This window comes from Beauveria bassiana, assembly GCF_000280675.1.
Source record: "Beauveria bassiana ARSEF 2860 unplaced genomic scaffold BBA_S00010, whole genome shotgun sequence".
NCBI lineage: Eukaryota > Fungi > Ascomycota > Sordariomycetes > Hypocreales > Cordycipitaceae > Beauveria > Beauveria bassiana.
The window spans coordinates 212,087-234,734 of record NW_007930845.1 but is presented as its reverse complement, the minus strand read 5'-3'; the positions used below and the strand labels follow the sequence as shown (position 1 = coordinate 234,734).

Below are 22,648 nucleotides of genomic sequence, written 5' to 3'. Positions count from 1 at the left end.
GGCTCGCTGCGAAGAGGCTGATGACATAAGCCAGAGGTATGAGCTGATTTGATTGGAGAGGGAGCTTGGGGAGCTATCACTGGAGCTCTAAAGTACTTAGTACCCCACAAACGGTGACATCGTCGTACAACAAGAAGTTCTATATACTTTGAAGCTCCTTCTGTGTTGTTGATAGCGGTTACTTGTGATCTCACGCAAAGCCCCGCTTCATGCAGGTACTTTTTCCAACATGGTGTGAGTACCTTATTAAAGGGAGGAGCAATATGCTCGCGCCGCGTTCTATCGAAACAGCGCCCCCCAGCCCTCGCCATTTCCTGCACCCTCGACGTGACACAACGGCTCATTCATCGTTTTTCCGGACCATCAGCCTTGAAGTTTCAACTTTGTAAATGATTGATTCGCGCTCGTTTATTGAATTTGCGACTACATCGCTACGGCAACAGCGTGATTGTGCCTCTGTTTACCTTGCATATCGCCTTTGGAAGTGCCCTCTAGCCTAGCACGAGCCACCAACATTCACCAACACGAAAGCACCCGCAACCGCAGCTATGCTGAGCCTCGTGAATAGAGCCGTCGCCGGGCGCGCGCTCTCCGCTGCGGCCACATCGACCAGCTCCAAGATTATCGTCCCAATTTTCGCCGCCGCGGCGCCGCGCGTGCGTCGCTTTGCGCCCATTGCTCGGAGCTTCACCGTGTCGGCCCGGGTTCGCTTCCCCGCCGCTGCCTCCAGCAAGAAGACAACCACCGCTGCTAAGAAGAAGCCCGCGGCAAAGAAGAAGCCCGCGGCGAAGAAGAAGAAGCCTGCTGCTAAGAAGAAGCCTGCGACCAAGAAGAAGCCTGCGGCAGCCAAGAAGAAGAAGGCCCTGACGCCGGAGCAAAAGGAAAAGAAGCAGCTCGCGCAGCTGCGAAAGATGGCGCTGCCCAAGGGACCCAAGGGCAAGCCAACCAATGCTTGGACTGTCTTCCTCGCCGACAATGTCAAAGCCGGCAGTGGCGTGCCCCTGACGGACAAGGTCAAGGACATTTCGGCCCAGTTCAAGAACCTCCCTGAACATGAAAAGACGGTACGTTGAGCTGCAATCAACTGCATAACGTGAGATCGTGTGTGTATGTTAACTCGGCCTTGGTAGCGTCTCACTGAGCGCGCTCATGAAAATCTTGCGGCCAATAAAGCTGCCCTCAAGCAGTGGGTCGAATCGTACCCTGCCGGAGTAATCTACATGGCCAACCTGGCCCGTCGCCGCCTCGCGCGCAAGCTCGAAAAGAGGCGTCCCGCACTTCTTCCCGATGAACGCCAAGCGAAGTCCGCACCCAGCGCCTACTCGCTCTTCATCAAGTCGAACCACGACCAGGTCACCGCCGACACGCCCACCGACGCCTTCCGTCAGCTCGCCCTACAGTGGAAGTCGCTGCCCGAGTCGGAGAAGCAAAGATACAAGGATGCCGCCAGCGCGGACGTGCAAAAGAACCGCGATGCTATTGCGGATCTGCGCGCCAAGGGCAAGGCCTACTGGACGGACAAGGGTCTGTAAGGGAACAGCCGAGAGTCAAAGTACAAGAATCAGATCAATGACTTGATGCGGAGCCGTGAGCAGAGGGTATAATAACGCTGTCTGTGGAGGAGAGAAGTGAAGAAAAGACCGAATTGGACTTGTTGGTATGTGTGCTGCGGGTGCTCACGCGCTGAAGATTTCTTTGTTTGGGACGCAATTCCTCTTGTTCAATCTTGCTATCGTGATTTTGTGATACCAGGGGCAAGAGGGAACCTTGATATTGTTGCCACGGTGTACTGGACCTTTTCCCTGTGTATTTCGTTTTGTATTTCGTTGGTATGCGTTGTGCTAGTGGAATCTTTGGCTGGATAACGGAGGGCCATGTACAATTATGCTACGAGTCGAAATTTATTATGAAAAAGTGAATGGTTCACGTAGGTTACCGTGTGTATTGAAACAGGAAATAACGTTGTATCGATAAACTTGACCGCCAAAGACTCCGTCCCATGCGTCATTCGTTGAAATCCATACCTGTCTGTCCGCCCATCTCGTAAACGCCTGTACTGAGAATCCCATCAAGTCATAATGTCTACATGAGGATAATGAAAACAGAAAAAACACAATGACCCCTGGATTGATAATCAGAAGAGAAGACAAAAGGAAAAAAAAAATTAGCGAAAGGAACAAAATATTACTGTAAACTGAAAACATCAAGTAGAACCCCAAAGTACCGGGAACCTAGGGCACAATCTCGATGGCGACCTTGCCCTCGGCATCGAACCACTGCGCACCCGTCGTCTTGATCTGGCGTCCGCTGGCCAGGTACAGCAAGAGGTAGGTGTGCTTGGCGACGTGCGCCCACCCGTAGAGCTTGAGCGTACAGCCGTCGGGGTCGCGGCGGCACCAGACGCCCCAGCCGGCGAGGCCGCTGCGAATATAAGATGTGAGAAAGGCCCAGGCGTCGGCGCGCAGGGTGGGTGTCCAGCGGCGACAGTCGACGCGCCAATGGCCACGCTCGAGCGGGTCGAGGGCGGCGCTGCGGCGAAGAAGCGGGCGGTACCGTGACGAGAGGTCGCGGGCGAGCTTGGCGAGCTTGGCGGAGACGAGGCTGGAGAGGTCGAGGCGGTCGATGCCGATGGGGGGCGAGGGCGGGCGCGCGGAGAGCGAGGAGGAGGGACAGGTGGAGGGGATCTGCGAGAGGGCGTCGTAGGAGAGGGGGAGGGAACACGAGGGAGGCGGCGGCGGCGGTGGTGGTGGTGGTGGCGGTGTGCCGTGATGGGGATGAGGTTGGTGATGGGTGGTTTCGCTGGCGTGGCGGGCGAGACGGACGGTGGTGGCGGCAGAGTCTGAGGCGAGTGGGCGAAGGCGTTTGGATGGCAAGGGAGCAGACTCGGCGCGCCGGAGGTACGAAGCGGAGGAGATATCGCTACTGGATATGTGCGTGACGTCTAGCGCTGATGTGTCGTGGACGTCTTCACTGCCATCAGCTTTGCGCTTTCGAGAGGCCCCTTCCACGAGAGGCGTGACGGGGATCGTGGCCTGGCGCTGCTTCCTGTTCTCTTGAGAGCTATTCGGGTCCGACGCAGAAATCAAAGATGTGTTGACAGCTGTGGCCTGCACCTCTGTCTGTATATTCTTCTCCGCCCCGTCGCCGTCGCTCGACAGCGTAGGCGACGACATTGGCGCCTGCATCGCGGGAGCCAAGTCAGGCTGCCGACTGCCGCCCATGTACCGCTGCAGAACCCGCGTGGGGGTAACATTAAACAAGTCGCAGTCCGGCATGGGGTACGAGTCGGCAACCTGGCTCGGCAGCAGCTGGGGCACCGTTGTGGTCGTGACATTATCATCTGGCAGTGCGACCCTCGGCGGCGTAGTCGGCCGCGCCTTTCCCGTGATGATGATGCGTGGCGAGTGCCTATTGTCCAACGCTCCCGCAAAGCTCATGTCCTGCTCGTCGGGGCAAAACGACCGCAGCACAATGGAGCCGGCCTCGTCGGGCTGGCTCTGCCGAAAAGACGGCTGGGGCTGGGGCTGGGGCTGGGGCTCGACCTCTGGCGAGCAGGGAATGCTGCTGACGCGTGCGCGGTGGTCCGGCGCAAAGGACAAGTAGGCCTGGGCGAGGCGGCGGTAGGTGGCATCGTCGGAGACCCTACTGGGCGCGGCGACGTGGACTAGTATCTCGACGTCGCCAGAGGACTGGCTGGCCATGGTTTTGTAATAGCGTGAGTGGGCAGTGACGGACGAGTTCTGCGATGCATGACGACGAAGGCGAAGAATGAAGAAGGAAAGAAGGAAAAATGAGGAGGAAGCAAAGCTTTTTGGGACGTGATGCCGTCGGGTACGAATAGCTTGGCGCCCACGGGCTCTGTCGTGTAACCACTCTGTTGCAACTTGCATACGTTGTTTGGAGGGGTTCACTGTTCACTGTTCACTGTTCACTGTTCACTGGCAAGGCAGTAAGTCGAGCAGTGGGCAGGCCTGTGATGGCCGCGCGTGGTATGTAGATGAAAAGTCACGTCTCGCAGCCTCGCGAGTTTCGATGGCGAGGCTGACGCGCAGACAGGGATGTTGAGCGTCGAATGTTGGTGGTTTTCAAGGGTCCATGGCAAGGCTGATTGTTCACGGTGAATATGCAAGGCATTTTGGGTTTGAGGCTTGAAGATGTATGCAGGCACTGTAGATTCTAGTGGGGCTTCTTTCAATGTGTGTGGCTTGCTACCTGACTACCTAGGTATGCAATGTTGAAATCAGAAAGGCTAGGAGAAAAGAAAAATGCAGAAATCAAGATGGTAAAGAAAATCCAAGACACATGAAAAAGAATTGATAGGAAATAGAGCTTAAAGACATGTTGAGAATAGAAAACGACATATAGGGACCTACTTTGACCACTTACTTCCTGACAAATGCGGTGGCAGTTGCTAATCATAGTTAAAGAGAGCTATGGTTAAGGGTGCAACAACCGACAAAGGAAAAGATTAATAATAAAGAAGACGAAATTAGCTAGCACACAACTGTCAACCTTTGAGATTGACTATCATTATTACTTGAGCGCGTCATCTATTCGTGGCTTCTACAAAGAACCAAGAGCCAGTCAGTACCTTCGTATTCAATCAAGACCAACAGGCCAACTGCGCCATTCTCCGCTATGAACCCTGAGCAACTTCGGATATCTTCCATCCGTCTTCATTACATATCCTCCAGCTTGTGGCCTGTTCACAGTTTAACGCCGCGATCACGGCATTTCCGCTGTCATCAACACAGCTCTCTACCTTGTTTAACGCCATGCGCTTCCCCACTAGTTACGGAGTTTGGCATGCACTTTGTAAGCCAGTTGCATAAACTCTCGCGACCGGGGGGAGGGGGGGGGGGACGTAAACCGCCAGTCACGCAACCAGGCAAACGCACGGGAACACCGGCAACATTATTAACCACATGGCCCGAGATGCACGCTTATGCAATAGGCCCGCCAAGAGAGAAAGACGGGGAGTCCCGTCCAGAGAGAGTCACTAGAGTTCAATTTCCTTTCTTGAGCAGAGGCCGTCGATGGAATACTTTGTAGCATTGGTGGGGGGGGGGGGGGGGGGGGGATAGCTGACGGCGATCAAACCCTTTTCATGCCCAAAGCTATGCATTGACGAGTCGCACTTGAGAGAATAAAAAGCTGCCAACATCCTATTCCTGTCTTGTAGCACCAGCCATCAAAACATTCGCGCCATCGTCGTCGTTGGATACAAAAGCTGCTCATCCTGCAACTGTTTCCTAGTTGCACTCGAGAAGGCGATCCTAGACACCATTCTTTAATAGGCCTCACCCCTACTGGCCTTTCTTTGCATACTTTTTTTTTTTTAATTCCCTCAGTTGTACCCCTACTCATTCATTCTGTTCAGCTATACACCAACGTCTCAGCACCATGTTCATCAAGACTGCGCTCTACCAAGCGCTGGGCTTTGCTCTTCTCTCGCATGCCTTGCCTACCACGTCATGCCGAGCCCCGGGCTTGTCTCTCACGCCCGTACACACTGTCCCCGGAACCCAGGGCTTGGAGAACCTGGCTGTTCGAAGCAACGGCCACGTTCTGGTAACCTCCATTCAATCGCCGACGCTCTATCAAGTGTCGCCTTCTGCATCGGAGAATCCCCTCACCGTTGCTGAGTTTTGCGGCGTCACCAGTTTAACCGGCATCGTCGAACTACAGGCCGACGTCTTTTACGTGATTGGTTTGAATCTTACAGGATTAGCCGCCGTTTCTGGTTCGACAGGTTTGTGGAAAGTCGATTTGCGCAACTCGAGCATCTCAGATGACGGAACGACGCTTCGGCCCGCAGAGGTTTCTCTGGTGACGAATTTCCCTGACGCGGGCTTGTTCAACGGCATGGATCGACTCGCTCAAAACGACACCTCGCACGTCTTGATCTCCGATTCGGGAGCCGGTACTGTCACAAAGGTCAATGTCGATACTGGGGCATTCGAGACGGTCATCGAGGACCCGCGCATGTCAATTACTACAGAGGAACTACTCCCAATCGGGATCAATGGTCTCCACGTTCACGAGGACAATCTATTCTTCGTCAACTTCAACCAGGCCGTCTTCGCCAAGGTGCCCATCTCGCTGTCCACGGGTCGCGCAACTGGTCCAGTCGAAGATTTGGCGACCATTAACTCGGGAGACGATTTCATCTTGTCAAGAGATGGAACAAAGGCCTGGATCGCCGAGCATGGACCGAATGTTCTGGTTGAAGTGAATATCCCTCGCAAGACATCAAGAATCGTCGCCAATTCCACGCTACTCCTGACCGCTTCTGCCGTGGCGCTTGGCAGGACGACCTCTGATCATAATAGCCTGTACATTGCGGCTGCCACCAACGTCAATGGCACCGATGTAGGCCAGCTTGTCCGCGCGGATTTCCCATATGCCCTGTGAATAACCAGACAGAACACGTCATCCCAAGACTACAGCTTAATCCACATAGCCAGCGAGGTAGCACAAATAGAAAATTTTTCACCAAAAGAAGCCGATAATAAGTGTGAGTGTGACCAGCAAGTTATCCAGGGACCGACCGCCATGTAGTCGGTGATTGCCTCAACTGTTAGGGCCAGAGGCCTCGTTTGAGGTTTTTGGGGGCGCGCGCGACGAAGCCATCGCCGCTTTAGAAGCTGCGCGGAGGTCGTCGCGGGCGGCCTTGAACTGCTGGGAAATCTCTCGCTTCTTGGCGTTGGACATGGAGAAATCCTTCTTGGCGGCCAGGCGGATCTCTGAGATTTCATCATATTTCGACTGGTACTCCGCTACGCTCAGCATATTGGCTGGTCGATCGCTAGAGTCGTGAGACATCTGGATTGAAGCGCAGAAGCAAAGATGTTATAAAATGGATTTAGGTTGGTAGACTGGTGAGGAGAAATGACAGCATCCGAAGTGACATAACCCCGCCAACGTATTTAAAAGGACACCATCACGTGGTTATTGTCAATCTCGTGATGCATGTTGTGTAATAGATCACAACAGGCTCAGACCCACGACCTCAGCTTCTCCTACAAGAAAACAAAGTCTACTGTGTCAACGGATGCAGGTTCACAAATTACGTGTTTCCAACTTTTGCGATACCACTAATTGGCCGCCATTTCCTTTCACAATGACTGCACCGGCGACTAACAATAGCCTGACAATCAACAAGGGCGCCACATTTAGACTACCCGGCAGCTCTTCTCAAAGTCGTCCATTGCCCAGTTGGCTATCCAACCAGACTTGAGCACTTCGTCGGCAGTAGGGCGTTTTAGCGGATCGTAGGAAAGCATGCGTCGCAGTAGCTGTAAAAAGGCCGTCTTTTCCTCCTCGGAGAAGCTGCCTACCTCGAACTCTAGTCGATTCTTGTGAAGCCAGTCGTCAAACGCCTTGTTCAGTGTAGGTCCGCCGTACTGTCCCTGGATAGAATTGCCATTCTCATCGAAATAGTCACCCCGCTCTTCCCACCGCGACCACCAGTCGCTTGGCAGGGGGCCAAGCGCGTCTACGTGCTGTGCAATAATCGCCGCCGGCGGGGAGAATGCGGCAGCGAAGAGCGGACGTATAGCAAAGAGGTTCCAAATGGCAAGACCAAGGCACCAAATGTCGGCAGGGAAAGACAGCGGTGAGAGTGGCTCAAAGTGTGATTCTGGCGGTCGGGCTGCCAGATGCGATCGACAGTCCTCGCACGGTCGCGTGCTTGACTTGGGCGCAAAAGATTCACCAAAGTCAATAAGTAACAAATCGGTCTCATCTAGAGAGATTTCCTCTGCTTTTTTCCCGAGATTTACTGCGCGCACGGCTTTGGAGGGAATACTCGGCGGCAATGTGCCACCATCAACGCGAGAAACTGGAACTGTCTCGGGATGCCCGTATTTCTGGTATAGCTGCTCGACAGACAACTCGTCTATCTGTGGTGGAAGTCTTAGCATGACATTGCCAAGATGTATATCTAGAGGTTGGGGACCCAGATTCTTAGTAGCTACTCGCAGATTCTTAGGTGACGCGGCTACATGGAAACGAACCTCCGTGTGCGTAGCCTCTGCTATGCATATAGGCGATGGCTGAGACGAGCTTTACTGCCAAGGCCCTCGCCACCTCGAGCCTGAACATGGACAAGTCACAAGCATCCCTTAGGTTAGTCCCGGCAATAGCAGTCGTATAACTTGGATGTTCTCCGTTTGGACCGCGCACGGTAAAGGCGTCTAGTACGCGCGGAATGGCATCAAGCCCGACTAAAGCGGTAGAATTCGCTGGTGTTCGAGGCGCAGCATCGAGAAATCTCTTTAGTACAGTAGTCTCGTGCACCCTCGAGTCAGCCACCCCAATTTCAAGGCGACATAGGTATCTTGTTGCATGTCACGCGTCATCCAGACGGTTGAGTAGCCGCCGTAGCCAAGCTTGTCGACGACTCGATAGCGCTTGTTGATAACATCTCCAATCGTGACGGGATGAAAGCCGCCGTTATCATATCTCTCGAGATTTTCAACGTTCTCGATCCAGTCGTATTTCTCATGAAATTCTTTTGGTGGCTTTTGCCCAGCCACTCTGGCACTTGAGCTGAAAGCAAGTCGTTTGCTGAGCGCCAAGATGGCGAAATGGAGGTTGTTGTTTGGCCGGTGCAAGGCTATCCAATTTCTGCAAGACTGTGATAGTATATGTAGTAATTTCATCACGTCAGCACGTGGCTAGAAGTGAAGAGGCGGCCGGCCAGAGTTGTGAGGAAGAACAAGTTTGGGCAATAATTGCCTGCCTACCTGCCCGGAGGTCCGTCAATTAAAAGTTGTGGGGACCCCTTTAAACTACACTCACCTCTAAGCCAGCCCATCCTCGTCACCAAAATCTCCCAAGTTCTCGAGATACCCCCCCTTTACCTTGTATCCCTCCCGTCACGCCCGTTGACGCACCAGTCCGCCATGTCCGCCCGCTCCGCCCCCAAAGGTGACCTCGGCAAGGTCCTCGTCGTCGGCGGCAACGGCTTCCTGGGGCACCACATCATCAACCAGGCCCTCGACGACTGGCGCTGCCGCCACGTCGTCTCCGTCGACCTGCGCTGCGACCGCCACCGCCGCGCCGACGCCCAGTACCACGAGTGCGACATTACCGACGGCCCCAAGCTCGCCGCGCTCTTCTCCGAGATCCGGCCCGACGTCGTCATCCACACGGCCTCGCCCGTCGCCAGCGACAATGCCGTGCACAAGGAGCTGTTTCGCCGGGTCAATGTCGACGGCACGCGCTCCGTCATTGAAGCCTGCCAAAAGGCGCAGGTCAAGGCCCTCGTGTACACGTCGTCGGCCAGCGTCGTCAGCGACTTCCAGACGGACCTGCACAATGCCGACGAGCGCTGGCCCGTGATTCGCGCGCCCCAGCAGATTGAGTACTACTCGGAGACGAAAGCCGCGGCCGAGGAGCTCGTGACGAGGGCAAACCGCGCCGAGCCGCACCCGCGCTTCCTGACCACGTCGATTCGCCCCGCGGGCATCTTTGGCGAGGGCGACGTACAGGCGCTCGCCGGCCTGCTCGGCGCCTACCGCACGGGCAAGAGCAAAGTGCAGCTCGGCGACAACACCAACATCTTTGACTTTACCTATGTCGGCAACGTCGCCCACGCGCACCTGCTCGCCGCGCGGCTGCTGCTCGCCACGGCGTCGTCGTCCATGTCCGCCCCGCCCCTCGACCACGAGCGCGTCGACGGCGAGGTCTTTTTCGTGACAAACGACGAGCCCGTGTATTTTTGGGACTTTGCGCGCGCCGTGTGGCGCGCGGCCGGCAACGAGGCCGGCACCGAGGGCGTGTGGCAGATTTCGCGCGACATGTCGCTGCTGCTCGGCACGGCGAGTGAGATTTTTAATAGCATCGTCGGTAAGAAGCCGACGTTTACAAAGCAGCGCGCTACTTTGTCGACAATGACGAGGTACTACAACATTACAAAGGCGAAAATGGTGCTCGGGTACGAGCCGCAGTGGACGCTGCAGCAAGGCGTCGACCGCGGCGTCAAGTGGTTCCTGGAAAACGAAAAGGAGACGGCGGCAAAGGCGCAGTAATGGGAGGAGACGAGGAGGAAGAGGAAGGGCGTGAGTGCTCCCGTGTGGGACGTTCCCTTGAAAGTGTGCTTATAGGAAGCATAGCGTACAGACTTAATTCATAACACTGTAATATATGACCATTCTCTCAAGCTGTTGGGCTTCTATCCGCGATAGCTAATCAACTACGCTCAAGACGCAAAGTCGTATCGTTGTTTTACACAGCAAGCAACATCTAACCCGCATCAATTGCCTTGGAAACTAATTGACACTATCCTATGAATTGTCATGTATCCTAGAGAACCTCATTTGACCTCCACATGCACGTATCCCTCACCCCCCCCTAAAGCCATTTCAACTACTTGGAAAGCGAAACGAAACGTAGACATCAGGGGATATGTAAAACCAGCCCGCAAATGATGGAAAACAAAAAAGAGAAGAACATGAAAAAGTGGAAAAATCGTTTTTGCATGGCTATGCTACTAGTTCTGCTTTAAAAGAAATGTAGAAAATGAAGACTTAAATCGAATCCCTCTTCTTTTGTGTAAGCCGGCCACCCCCAGAGAAAAGAAACAACAAAAAAGAATTGCAAGAGTCTATTTCACTCCTCATCTTGCGCGCCGTCCCTGCCATTTCCTGGCGACACCATGTTGGTAAAGGGTAAAAAGTCAAGACATCAAAACCTGGCTTACAGACTCCTCCGCGCCGACGTGCCCTTCATCGTCGCAAAAAGAACCACCAATATACAATCAAACGCAGCCTCAGAAAAAGGGCAGGGCTCAACAAGAACTCAACCCACTCGGTGACAGCGGCAAAGGAATCCAGTCAAGTCTGAGAACTTGTCTCTAATATGTTCCGTCATTGACCTTTCCATTGCGAATCGTGTCTCTGTCTATCCCCGTCGAGCTCGCCTCCACTATGCAATAAACGCCAGGGCAAATGCAATGCCACCGCCGGCTCCTACTGCTCCCAGGCAATTCCATGGGAGCGACAAAAAGGACCGCCGAATATGCCATGTATAAAGAATCAAATCAAATATCGACGCTTTAAAAAAAGATCATTCTCATTTGCTCATCCTGTGCTTCTTGAAATCAAAAACTATTGCCGACGCCGAGCCCGCCTGGATGCTGTTGCTGCTGCACCTGCTGCTGCTGCTGCTGCTGTTGTTGTTGCTGCTGCTGCTGCTGTTGTTGCTGCTGCTGCTGCTGTTGCTGCTGCCAGCCAGAGTTGCGCCATTCGCGCGGGTTGTGGTCTGTTCGCGCCAGGTGGCCCTCGGAGCGGTTATAGTTGTTGTTATGATACGGCGACGGATCGTCTGGGTTGCGCCATCTTTGGGGCGGCGTGCCCTGATTCGAGTGAGAGTACTGCCCCGGCGGATCCTGCACGGGGCGCACTGTGCGTTCGCCTTGCCACAGCGACGGGTCAGTCTCTACCCTCTTCGGTGGAGCGCGGCTGGTCACATCTGGGCGGTTGTAGACCTCTGCAACGTCAGCTATGGGAATCTGCCCACGGCGGTCTTGAATGCGCTTCTGGATCTCCTTAGTCGTAATCTCGCTGCTGCTGCTGAAAAGGTACGGGTCGTTGAGTAGCGTCAGAAGCTCATCGGGAACGTGACACATTTCTTCAATGTTGGCAATGATGATCTCGACCGCGTCAATCACGTAGATGGCCTCACTGTCCAGCGCGGGGGCCTTGGTGGCATTAGTCAGAATGTTGGGCGCAATGACGGTGGCCAGGTTGCGGACGTCCATTTTGGAGCCGACATCTTCATCCAGCTGGTGAAAGGTGCCGGCCCACTTCAGGAACGTGAACAAAATTTCCATACAGTCGCGGTGACTCTTGGGCAGCAGGCAGCACACGAGATGCAGACACTGCTTGCGCTTTGCGGGGTCGGAAAGCTTGGCGGCTGTGACCCAGAGACGATAAAGCTTGTGTGTCATCAGCGGATCAGGGAGATCACGGAGGTATCGTTTCAGAATTGCGGCGAGCTGGATGACGGGCTGCTCCATAAAGTTGATTTGATCACAGCCCTCATTATTGACTCGATCAACCATCTCTTGCTGCTTCTTGATGTTGCCATTTTTTCGAAAGACACCCTCGACAGAGAGATCCATTTGACGCATAGAAGATATGATATCGTCAATAATGGCAGGAATTCGCAGAGTGCCAGGTCCGACGCCGTCCGTTGATTCGGCACCGTCTCGTTCAATGATGACCTCGAGAGGCACGCCAAAGACACCCTTCTTCTTCATGTTCCTGTTCTTGTCGTTCTTGAAAGCCTTGCCCAAGTTCTTCCAGAATGTAACCTGTTTCCTTGTTTCGATAAATGACGACAGCTCATCAAGGCTAAACTCGGACTCGAGCATGGGCTGCATCGTGAGAACAGCCAAATGCCTAACATTGCAGTATTCGAGGGCAGAGAGTTCTGGGAAGAACTTGCGTACTAGTCTCGTCTGAAGAGGGTCAGGAGCTCGCACATCCTGATTTTGACTAGCAGACAAAGTTCTCTGATGACGGTTAGATATACCGGTGTCGGCCAAGCCGGTTCGCCCGGCTTCCTGGGCTAATTCCCGCTGCTGCTGCTCTTTTGATTGCTCAACTGCAACGATGCGGGGAATATCGTCGAGAGTAATGGCATCATTCTGACCAAACATCATGTCTGTAGAATTTTGTGGTGCATGTTTGCTGTCGCCCTGGGCAGGCGACTCAGCGCGCGGGCCACGTCCATCGCTGTCCATGACTCTTGATGTGCGAGCATGTCTGACACTAGATGAAAGATGACGATCGAGACGCGTACTCCTAAGACGGCGAACCTCGTTCAGCGTATTCTCATACGTCGACTCTCGTTGATGCTCCCTGTCTCCTGCCGCGGAATATGACTTTGAGCGATTGTCTGCGCCAAAGCTGGGGCGGTCGGCAGTGAGCCCGTTGGCCGGCTTTTCACCCGGAGCAGGTGGAATCGTGCCATTGTTTCGAAGAATATCCAGTAATCGCGCAAGTGCAACCTTGAGTAGGAACGCATATTGCTGTAGCTTCGAGACATGCTCAAGTGGCAGAGATATGGCGGGGTGCTGTGAAGAGGCGCAGTTTGTGCATGCGAGTTTGCGGTCCGCTGTATTATAGGTCGCTTCATAAAGTGCACGGCCAAGGTCACGACCACACCTCGAACACCGCATGCACGGCAAGTGCCATCTGTAATCGCCAGTGGTGGCACATTCATCCTCGACAGATCGCCTGCAAACACCGCAGTGGTCCGAGTCCTTGGCAGCGAGTCGGCTATCTATCATGTTGGCTGTTTCGTCATTTTTGAAGGATTCAAAGTCATTGAGATCGTCGAGGAATTGGTGGAGACCGTCGCTGTCTTGCGTATCGCGCTCGAACCGCAAGGCGCCCTGCAGACATATGCGAATCAGAAGCTTTAGATAGTGTGCCAAACCGGTGACGAGTGAGAGGAGTTCCTGGGTGACACCAAGCTTGCGCGCATCGGCATCTTGCGTCTTTGACAAAAGAGAGAAGAAGGACACAATCTTTTTGCAAAGCAGCTTCGCCTCGCGGCCATATGACATGCCTAGTGTTGTTAGCAAACTAGCCTGTAGAGATGTTGTGAGCAACTTGCCCTTTTCAGATTTCTGAGTAATGAGCTGATCCAATCTGTCGGCCGAACGGAAGAGAATCTCGACATGCCATATGAAGCGCTTGGCCACGAGCACACCATCGACATAGGAACCGTTGCTGACATGGAGCAGCATATCTGAGATGCAGGCTGCAGACGATTCCTCAAACGTAGACAAGACACTCCATATACGGTATACTTTGTCTTCCATGCGCTCTTCGTCGGCACGAATGAGTTCTCTGTCAGCAGGATCGGTCAAGTCGAGAGGCAGTTGAGGATCATCTGAAGGCTGGCCGAGGCGAACATTCCAAAACTTGTGAATCATGTAGCATTCGGGATGCCAGTGCTGGTTCTGACCATTACGGAAAATTTCGACGAATTGCTTTAGAATGGCAGTCTGGCAGCCATTACATCTTTGGGCGAATCTGGTGGAGTAATGGTAGTGGCAGTATACGTTGCCGTCGTGTTCGTAATAGCTGTCTTGGGCGCCGAATACGGTATCGCACATGGAGCAGGTGAAGTGGTCGACGTGATATTTGCGGTCCAGAGCCGTTATGTATGAACCGCGCAAGGCACCGCCGCACTGATAGCAAAGGAGACCGAGGCGTCTGAAGTAGTCGGTTTCGCAGAGGGGATACTGACCCTCACCGTCGTCATCATCGGCGGGGAAGAATTTCGAAGCTACTATCTCGCCGCAGTCCTACACATGGCAAATTAGCTGGCGTGCAGTGGCAGTGGCTGAGGGCAAAGGGACGTAAATCGCGGGCGTTGGCACCAACGGATGGGGTGAAACTGGGGGGCCAACATACTCTACACTTGAAGCAGTCGAGGTGAAATGTGCCGTCGAGAGCACGAACAAACTGGCCGGTCAAAGGCTCGCCGCACTTTTTGCAGGTTCGTATCTGACCACTGGCAGAGCGTCCATTTCTCTGACGCGACCTGTTCCTCTCGCTGCTCTTACGAGGCGGCTCGTCGTTCCAGGGGGGTTCAGCGGGTAAGGAGCCAGGCAGTGAGGCGGGGCCTGGATTTGAATTTGTGAGCCTCAGCTTGTGGTCGTTGTCGGGCGTCTGTCGGCCGGCAGACTGCCAAGATTTATCGGCAGCATCGGAGGTGGGGTGGTTGTTGTCGCCATGGGCCAGATCAGGTGGCAGCCCATTTGAGGAATCGAATGCCATATTGGCTGGCATTCAGAGAAGTAATGCCGCGAGGCGCCACGCCCAGGGACGGGAACGGGTGTCGTGGTGGAAAAATTAAGTCAAAGGAATTCGACGTTCCCTCGATCCTCGTTCTTCTCCTCCCGTCGACTCAACGCGAAAGTGGTTCAAGATTGGTGCAGAGAGGGGTTAATGACGAAGCGGTCTGCATCTGCTCGGCTGCGGGCGCCGGTTGGAATGAAATGGGAAGTTGGGGGTATAAAATGCCAATTGCGAGTATCGAGACTGTGTCATGAGTGAGATCAGGGACTCTGGCGAATCGAGATGCGGGCTGGGCCAGATATCTAACAAGTAGACGCAGGAAGGGGAAAAAAACCAGAGCCGTTGGAAGGACTGCGCGGGCGTGGGTGGTTCGCGTGACGAGAGAACAACGAACGCGGGTATCGATGGGGGGAGCAGACGGCGCCTCGAGGCCAGGGCGGGTGGCTTTTGGCAGGGTGATTAACGAATGGTACGGGAGCGAGAGTGTGAGTGGGCGAAGATGCTGTGATGCAGGAAGACGCGAGATTGAAACATGTAAACTAGAAAAGAGAACGAGGTGGATGGGAAATCAGGACTTGGGCTGGGGGAAGAAGAGTATGAGCGGAGGGGGGTGTTGTGCCAAGCTGGTTCTAGAGTGGGAGGCTAGAGTGAGTTGCTAGAGTGAGTTGCTACCTTATTAGCTAGTCGATAATTAGAGTGAGAGACCAAGGTGAGAGGTGAGTGGCTAGACAAAGGTGGTGGTGCAGCCACTGACGCGCTAGGCCACAGGTACCAACTCAGTTAAGGTAGACAGCAGTGTTCTGACCGGAGAATCTCGAGACAGATTTCAAGAATTCACGCTTCTGCGGATATAAAAAAAGTCCTAAAAGAAATTAAATAGGGAGCAAGAGCCAAAGTCCCAAATTGTTACACTGCTGTGGCTGGTGCCTTGGTCAGTCTACCAGTAATAATAGGTACCGCTGTCGCAAGCCCCAACACCCCCCCAAGTCTGCAAATGACGCCCGCCCTTGGGCAGAAATGGGTACTCTGTTTGTCAAGCTCTGCCAACTCGTGTACATTTTCACCAGATGGCAGCCGAGGAGATACTTGCATGTCAAAAGAATAATTCCTTGACGGCGGCCCGCCTCAGGTTGGGGGGCGTGGAGCCGGCGGAACCCACTGGAGCTACCCAGCCAACAGCCTGCCATGTGTCCCGGAAGCCCTGTTTGAGGATTTGAGGTAGTTAGTTAGGCGGTTTCCTGGTTGGGTGCTGGGGGGCTTTGCTGCAGGCCTTAATTTCCAACTTTCCAGGGCATGGGTACTCCGATTTTGACGCGACACTGCGAAGTACCTATTTTACTTGGTGATTTTGCAGGAATTTGAATAAAGGCAAGCGAAAAAGAGATTGGCGTCGTTGCTTCCGTGTTTCAAGATTTCGAGTAGAAAAATCTCCCTGTATCCCGCATAGCATCTCGTATCCATCAGCACGGATCTGAGCCGGTGATTACTACGTAGGTACCACACAGTACCTAGAGCTATTTCTAGACCCAGACTGGTGTTAGCAAAGGACGTGAGGGACAGCGCAGCACTACAGGTCCACGACCTTGTACTAGCCCCTTCTCTGCATGTACACGTGGTATATATTGACGCCATGCTGCCCAAATTGCAGTGTCAACTCGTCATTTCACGTCTTTCCTCGCTTGCAAACCTTTCTATTTGTTGACTCGTGGTATTGTATCTGTGACCTATTACCACTCACAACTTGGCGCTTCGTGGCCTTAGGCGCCACCTTGCAATCTTACTCGTAGGACCCCTAAATCAAGCCCCAAAGCCTCTCCTGCACCATTGACGTCACGTGTGGACAGCACCAGTTCTCTCGTCCTGAGCCACCGCCCGGTTGCTGGGCCGAGACTGTAACAAACGCAAGCAGGACGAGGCTGAATAAATTCCGATTGTCTCCGCCCCTCATTGTTGTGGAAGCATCGAAGGTTTTCTGTCGTGCATACGCAGTATACTTCTGCGGGCTGTTTCTCCTGTGAGTCGAGTCCGCTTATTGGTTATTTGTCTGTTACTAAATTTAGGCTACGCCAATTCGACGCCATCTAATAGCGTCGAGTCACTCGCTTCCTCCCCCTCACTCGTCCACGATGCCCCGAAATTCACTCTAGCGATCGACGCCTTGCCTCTTCCATGTAGAGATGGCGCTGGAGTTTTGTTTCAGTTTCTCGTATTGATCCACTCGTGTACGTACATGTACATTGTCGAATCGGCAACGCGGGCGTCATTAAGGATTTAATATTACTCTGCTGCCTATCAATCGCGGCATAGTGATACTGCCTGATGTCCTCGACTCTACCTAGGCCATCAAGTCAAAAGGCAAATACCCGCACACACTACCAAAAAAAAAAAAAAAGGAAAGAAAGAAAAGAAAGGCTAACACTAGCAAAGGAAAAGATGAAGAAAACAAAGGGGGGTGGGGTTGCGATTCTTTTTGCCAAAAAAGAAAAAGAAAAAGAAAGAGAAAAAAGAAATAAAAACAAAACAAATTGTGCGTGCTGGTCACCATGCTTACGCCTTATTCTTCAAAAGCTGCCTCAGCCGCTTCTCCAATCTGTCACGCCCAGCTGTCGACTGCCATACGTGCGACGGTGCCTCGTCCACAATGTCCCATTGGAGCAGCTCGTCCGTCAGCTTCGTCAGGTCGCGCTGCTTGGCCTCCCACGCGTGGTCCTCCTTGATGTGCTTGCCCGAGCTGACGACGGCCAGCTGGACGCTGCGGTCCTGGATTTGACGGCTGCTGCCGACGTCGCGGCGCGTAAACGAGTCTAGCACCAAGCTCTCCTGCAGGCGCGCAAAGATGTTCTTGCTCGTCTGCTGCACCGACCGCCCGTAGACGCGGTCCTGGCTCGTCCGGCCGCGGAACAAGGCGCCGGGAAGCTGGTCCAGGCCCAGCGGCGAGACTATGCCGCGCAGCCATAGCAGGAAGCCGCGGCTCGGTGAGGCCAGTCGGCCGAGCAGGTCTTCGTGGAGGGGGTCGATGAGCAGGATGCCGCGCACGTCGCGGCCGTGGCGCGCGGAGAAGACGCGCGAGTAGAGCGAGCCGATGCCCGCGCTCGCTAGCACCCACGGACCGCGCTCACCGGCCGCCGCGAGGGCCTCACTCAGCGCGTCGACGGCGAAGCTCGCGGACAGGGGGGACGGTGCTGTGTCGGACCACGCGATGCCGGGACGATCCGCGAAGCAGTACCGGCCGATGGAGCCACTGTCGAGAGCCTCGTTGGCAAACTGCCACAGGCCGTCTTCGACGGGCCGCTCGCCGCCCTCGAAGAGCACCGTCGTGTGCGGAGAGCCGTCAAACGCCGTCACGTTGCCCTGGCAGTACACGTGGATACGGTACTTGCCGCTGTCGACCCAGTACAGCTTGCCGGGCGGCGCAAACTTGGCGTCGAGTGCGCGAAGAACAATGGTGAGCGCCATCAGCACGGAGGCAACGACCATGGCGGTGTAGCCGACGCTGGACAGGAGCACCGCGAGCCATTCACTGAGTGTGCGGCGCGTCTCGGCGCGGCCCGTCAGCCGCTCCTCTTCCTCGGCCTTGCCCCATTTCACGGTGCGGTCGACTAGGATGGTCCAGAGACTCAGCAGCAGCGCCCAGGAGACGCTGACGACGCCGACCCAGCCCTCTTCATACCGCGTCTTTTGCACGGCCAGCAGGATAATCATGTCGACCATGAGCACAAACTAGCGACGGATGGTCAGCTTTTGCGCAACGTATTGCATCTTGGTATGTGTGTGTGTGCGTGTGTGTGTGTGGACTTACCGCCATGACGAGAGATAGTATCCTGACCGGTCGCGACGGAATCTCAAAGAAGAGAAGCGTAAAGAGCATGTTGGCGAGGGCCAGGCTGGTGAAGCCATAGGCGTAGAAGCCGCCACCGCGGACGTGGAAGCCGGGCAGTGTCGCAAACGTGGAGACGAGCACGAGCACCCACCAGAAAAAGGTGGCGAGCGTCACGACGACGGTGACCCAGCGCAGCAGGCGGATGCTCCAGAGGTTGTAGGGCGTCACGGCGGGGTCGTCGGGCGTGAGCATGCCGCGGCTCGAGTCGACGCGGTTCGGTAGCAGCCTCGTGTGCTCGTCGGGCGGCAGCGTGTGGACGTCGTCGTCGTCGACCGACGAGCCGCCGCCGATGCGGGACCGGTCCGAGCTTTTGATGGACTGCGGCATGGTGACTGAAGCGCGCAAGTTCGTAGGAGGGAGTTGAGTGATGTCAACTAGAGGTGGAAAGGCTTGCAAGTAAATGGGCGTGTCGGGGCACCGCCAATGTCAATGCAACGCGACAAAGCCAGTGGGCGAGGACAGCCTTGTGAATATGTAGAGGCAACTAAAAGAGGCAGCCAATCTGACAAAGCCCTGACTCGAGGGAGGGAAAAAAAGGACGAGAACAGGAGGGACAGTAAGGTTTCTGTTGCAGCGCATGAAATGGCCGGTTACGCTACCCTTGGTCGGTACCAGCACGGTGTGCGGAAACAAGGCTCTGCGCAAAATGTAGACGTCATTCAACCGTAGTGGGGGGGGATCGCTCGATGCCGGCAGACGATGGTGTCTAACACAAGATGGCGAAATGGCAACAAGATGGCATGTCTAGAATGCATGAATAGTATCGACTGACTTGCAATTCTGCCAATGCCTTGTTTTTCAAGGTTGCCGAAGCCGCGACATGCACCACCACAAATCTGGTCATTGTGCCATATTACTACTTAGTTTCGGAATCACCAACCTCGTCATTACTTGGGGGCCGAGTCCATCCAATCGTTTTGCCGCGGGGCGATTGAGTTAGTAGCGAGCTGCTAGCGCGTGCCAACTCGAGTCTAGCGGCCCTTTGCCTTGTATTGCAATCGTCCAGATTCCACTACCTACTCTATTTATTTATGATCAAAGAAGTTCTTTTCAACTGAACCGAACGTTCGTGACTCGAACCGCTCCAAAGATTGACCAATTGCTCTAGCGACGTAACACATGCACTGCGCATCTTCCATCCAGAACAAATGCACGTTCCCGACGTCATGCAGCATCATCGAGTGCACAGACAAAATGCCAGCATGACATTCAAATGACAACGCATCCATCAAAATCAGTACATTAAAAAAGCCCATTATTACAAGGCGGGTATCTAAAGCTAAAACATACTGTCGATCGATCATGATACTACATTTCCTCCGACTTTGAGCCGGGGGGCCATCACTTTCCCATTGTCCACTTTTGTCCTCATGCCACATGCATATTCCCCCCCCCCCGCCACTCAATTCTCCCACGGAGCGACGTGGTTCACGTCACGAATGCTTGGCGGCGCGCTTGTCGAGCTCCCGCTCGACACCGACTGCGCCGACCCGTGCGTGCGGCACTGCGGCCGGCTCCGCCGCTCCCTGGCGAGGCGCTCCTCGGGCGTGGGTCCCGACGTGGACGTGGTCGCGCCCAGCGGCAGCGTGCCCAGCGGCAGGTGCATCTTGGCCGCGGCGGCCGGGTCTTTGGGGTCGATGCCGGCTCGGCGAAACGCGTCGCGCTTCTGCGTCTTCATGGCCTGCGCCGATGGCTCGCTAACGGTCAGCCACGTCTTGAACGAGCGGAGCCACGTCTTCTTGTCGCTGTCGCCGTCGCCGTCGCCGGCCGAGTGGCGCCGGTCGCTGCTGCTGCTGTGCGGCGGCGGCGGCGGACGTTGCTGCTGCTGCTGCCGCTGTGAAGGTGAGCGAGAGGAGACGCTGCTCAAGGTAGAATGCGAGGATTGGTGCAGCGTCTGCCGCGTCGCCATGCTTTGGGGGCCGTTTGGAGGGGCCATGATTGGGGAGGCCATGATTTGGCTGGCGTTGTGGAAAATTGTTGACTGTCAATTATACGGAGAGTGAAACACGACTGATATCGTGACGCCTGAGGTGAATCTCGACTTGATAGCACTTATGGTTGGAGCCACTGGATCACCACTCGCAGCAGGGCAGGCTGGGAAGTGATCGACGACTTAAGACCCCTGGTTGGGGGTCGCCGCAATCTGTAGCACACCCACAAAGTCGACGCAGCTCTGGGTATCACGAAATACTGAATCGACCGACGACCCGAAAAGTTGCCGTGTAAAGGGGGGGCAGCGAGAGCGCGAGACGAGATAGAGAGAGCTGCGAGGTATTTGAGCAGCCAAGGACACGACAGGCCAAAGGGAGGCCGACTGCGGAAACCGCAGTGCCAATTATTTCAGAGTATTATGCGTCGCACAAGGGGCAATAAAGCAATAAATAGTTTTGCCTGCCTGCCGCGGTTCGCACAGACAGCTCGCGACTCCGTGGTCCAGCGCCACCCCCGATTTCTTGGGACGACGCTAAGCACCCAGTTGCTCGACTTGGCAGCCCGTCGCAGGATGCAGCCAGTTGCTTCTTTTTTTTTTCTGGTTCGTTTCGAGGATGTGTAACGTCGAGTGAGGTTGTCAATAGTCGCTAATTATGCATGAACAAAGCACATGAAAAACATGGATTGGGAAGGGGGGCGGCGGGTGCCCTTATTACTATGAAAGCGATGGTGGAAACGCTCAACCCGCTGCAACGATGAACCTTAATAGTTACCGTTATTTTTCTCCATACATTGGCGTACCCGTGCTGCCCAATGAGGATAATGCGAGGGTGGTGACATGTCTCTGGATCGTGCAAAAATGTGATGATAATACGAGACGGTGGCGGTTGGGCGGAGAAAGGTTCCGGAGAGGCGCTGCTTGCTGAATAACAGCCCTCCCACGAGCATTTTCCCCTTCCGTAGCGGATTCGCAAACAAACAAACAAAAAAAAAAAAAAAAAAAAAAAAAAAAGGTGGTGTCGGGTTCGCAGCCGTGTCTTCTCAGACATTTCAACATCCCTCAGTCATTGTGCGCCCAGCCCCCCGCCTCCCGCAAAGAAAATCTGCAAGCTGCACGGCGAGACGTTGCGGAAACGTGAAAAAAGAGCTTTTTGGCAGAATCGTCCGACCATGTGTCAACGGCATGGAACAGGGGAGGGCCTGCATGCAGCACGTTAATTTCCAAGGGCCGACTGATGGTCTCGACTTCCTTGTTGCATGTGTGCAAAACGCCATGCCTGCGGACGGGAGAAAAAAGAAAGCAAAAGACAAGAGAAAACTACCACCGTAGGGGTTCAAGAATCCCCAGTCGCTAAATAACATCCTAAAATAACTAGCCACTAATAACCAGTTCTTCAAGCCCCTCGCCAGGAGGAAGAAAATAAAAACCATCGACGTCTATCCGTACCGACATGAAAATGTCGATCAGCACCCCAAAGTCCAAATGAAGAACAGCACTCAGGAATAATTGATGAATCAAGAACGTCAGAATTAATATTCGTTTTCTCTCGAAATTCTTGCCTGATGCTGTTGTAACTTGAGAGAATGGGTGGCGCTGAGACTGCATCCAATTGGGGACGGCTGAGATGCCCATCTCATGACAGCTGGCATGACAATTGCCATGGTTCATGCTTGTACACGCGGCCTTGATTCAGCTTTCATGTAGTGAGGAGTTGCATAATCCGTATTGTAAAGAGAGAGAAAAAAAAAACCCTTTTCTTTTGACGGGTTGCGCAAGTTCTTCCGCGAAGAGAGGCTGGTTCTGGTAAAACCATGTGGCTGTCTGCCCGGCATCGGTGCCGAGAGATCCTAAATTGGACATGCTTCAACGACGCTAAACTTTGTATCGGCCATAAGGAACCAGGGGTTTCTGTTTTTATTTTTATTTTTTATTTTTTTTATTTACAATACTGAGTAGTTTACAAGGGGGATTTTTCTTACATAAGAGACAGCGAGATAATTAATCCGTACC

The 22,648-nt window shown here is 54.2% G+C and overlaps 8 protein-coding genes across 8 annotated transcripts; 3 read left to right on the top strand and 5 right to left on the bottom strand.

Moving 5' to 3' along the window:
- Nucleotides 1-548: 548 nt before the first annotated feature.
- Nucleotides 549-1,532, top strand: BBA_04426 (HMG box protein; the record flags this gene model as incomplete). The annotated part of the gene is made up of 2 exons (XM_008599523.1): nt 549-1,064; nt 1,131-1,532. The coding sequence occupies 2 exons, from the start codon at nt 549-551 to the stop codon at nt 1,530-1,532; spliced, it is 918 nt and encodes a 305-aa protein (XP_008597745.1).
- Nucleotides 1,533-2,231: 699 nt separating this feature from the next.
- BBA_04425 (uncharacterized protein) lies at nt 2,232-3,701 on the bottom strand (the record flags this gene model as incomplete). Its single annotated transcript, XM_008599522.1, has 1 exon — nt 2,232-3,701. The coding sequence occupies one exon, from the start codon at nt 3,699-3,701 to the stop codon at nt 2,232-2,234; it is 1,470 nt and encodes a 489-aa protein (XP_008597744.1).
- A 1,702-nt stretch (nt 3,702-5,403) lies between these two features.
- BBA_04424 (uncharacterized protein) lies at nt 5,404-6,414 on the top strand (the record flags this gene model as incomplete). Its single annotated transcript, XM_008599521.1, has 1 exon — nt 5,404-6,414. The coding sequence occupies one exon, from the start codon at nt 5,404-5,406 to the stop codon at nt 6,412-6,414; it is 1,011 nt and encodes a 336-aa protein (XP_008597743.1).
- Nucleotides 6,415-6,573: 159 nt separating this feature from the next.
- On the bottom strand, nt 6,574-8,821 carry BBA_04423 (protein kinase domain protein; the record flags this gene model as incomplete). Its single annotated transcript, XM_008599520.1, has 5 exons — nt 6,574-6,825; nt 7,185-7,900; nt 8,019-8,277; nt 8,334-8,620; nt 8,806-8,821. The coding sequence occupies 5 exons, from the start codon at nt 8,819-8,821 to the stop codon at nt 6,574-6,576; spliced, it is 1,530 nt and encodes a 509-aa protein (XP_008597742.1).
- Nucleotides 8,822-8,909: 88 nt separating this feature from the next.
- On the top strand, nt 8,910-10,037 carry BBA_04422 (3-beta hydroxysteroid dehydrogenase/isomerase; the record flags this gene model as incomplete). The annotated part of the gene is made up of 1 exon (XM_008599519.1): nt 8,910-10,037. One exon carries the CDS (start codon nt 8,910-8,912, stop codon nt 10,035-10,037), a length of 1,128 nt encoding a protein of 375 aa, XP_008597741.1.
- Nucleotides 10,038-11,107: 1,070 nt separating this feature from the next.
- Nucleotides 11,108-14,804, bottom strand: BBA_04421 (RhoGAP domain-containing protein; the record flags this gene model as incomplete). Its single annotated transcript, XM_008599518.1, has 2 exons — nt 11,108-14,329; nt 14,439-14,804. 2 exons carry the CDS (start codon nt 14,802-14,804, stop codon nt 11,108-11,110), a joined length of 3,588 nt encoding a protein of 1,195 aa, XP_008597740.1.
- A 2,568-nt stretch (nt 14,805-17,372) lies between these two features.
- Nucleotides 17,373-19,032, bottom strand: BBA_04420 (mitochondrial integral membrane protein; the record flags this gene model as incomplete). Its single annotated transcript, XM_008599517.1, has 2 exons — nt 17,373-18,545; nt 18,625-19,032. 2 exons carry the CDS (start codon nt 19,030-19,032, stop codon nt 17,373-17,375), a joined length of 1,581 nt encoding a protein of 526 aa, XP_008597739.1.
- Nucleotides 19,033-20,107: 1,075 nt separating this feature from the next.
- BBA_04419 (uncharacterized protein) lies at nt 20,108-20,641 on the bottom strand (the record flags this gene model as incomplete). Its single annotated transcript, XM_008599516.1, has 1 exon — nt 20,108-20,641. One exon carries the CDS (start codon nt 20,639-20,641, stop codon nt 20,108-20,110), a length of 534 nt encoding a protein of 177 aa, XP_008597738.1.
- Nucleotides 20,642-22,648: the final 2,007 nt, after the last annotated feature.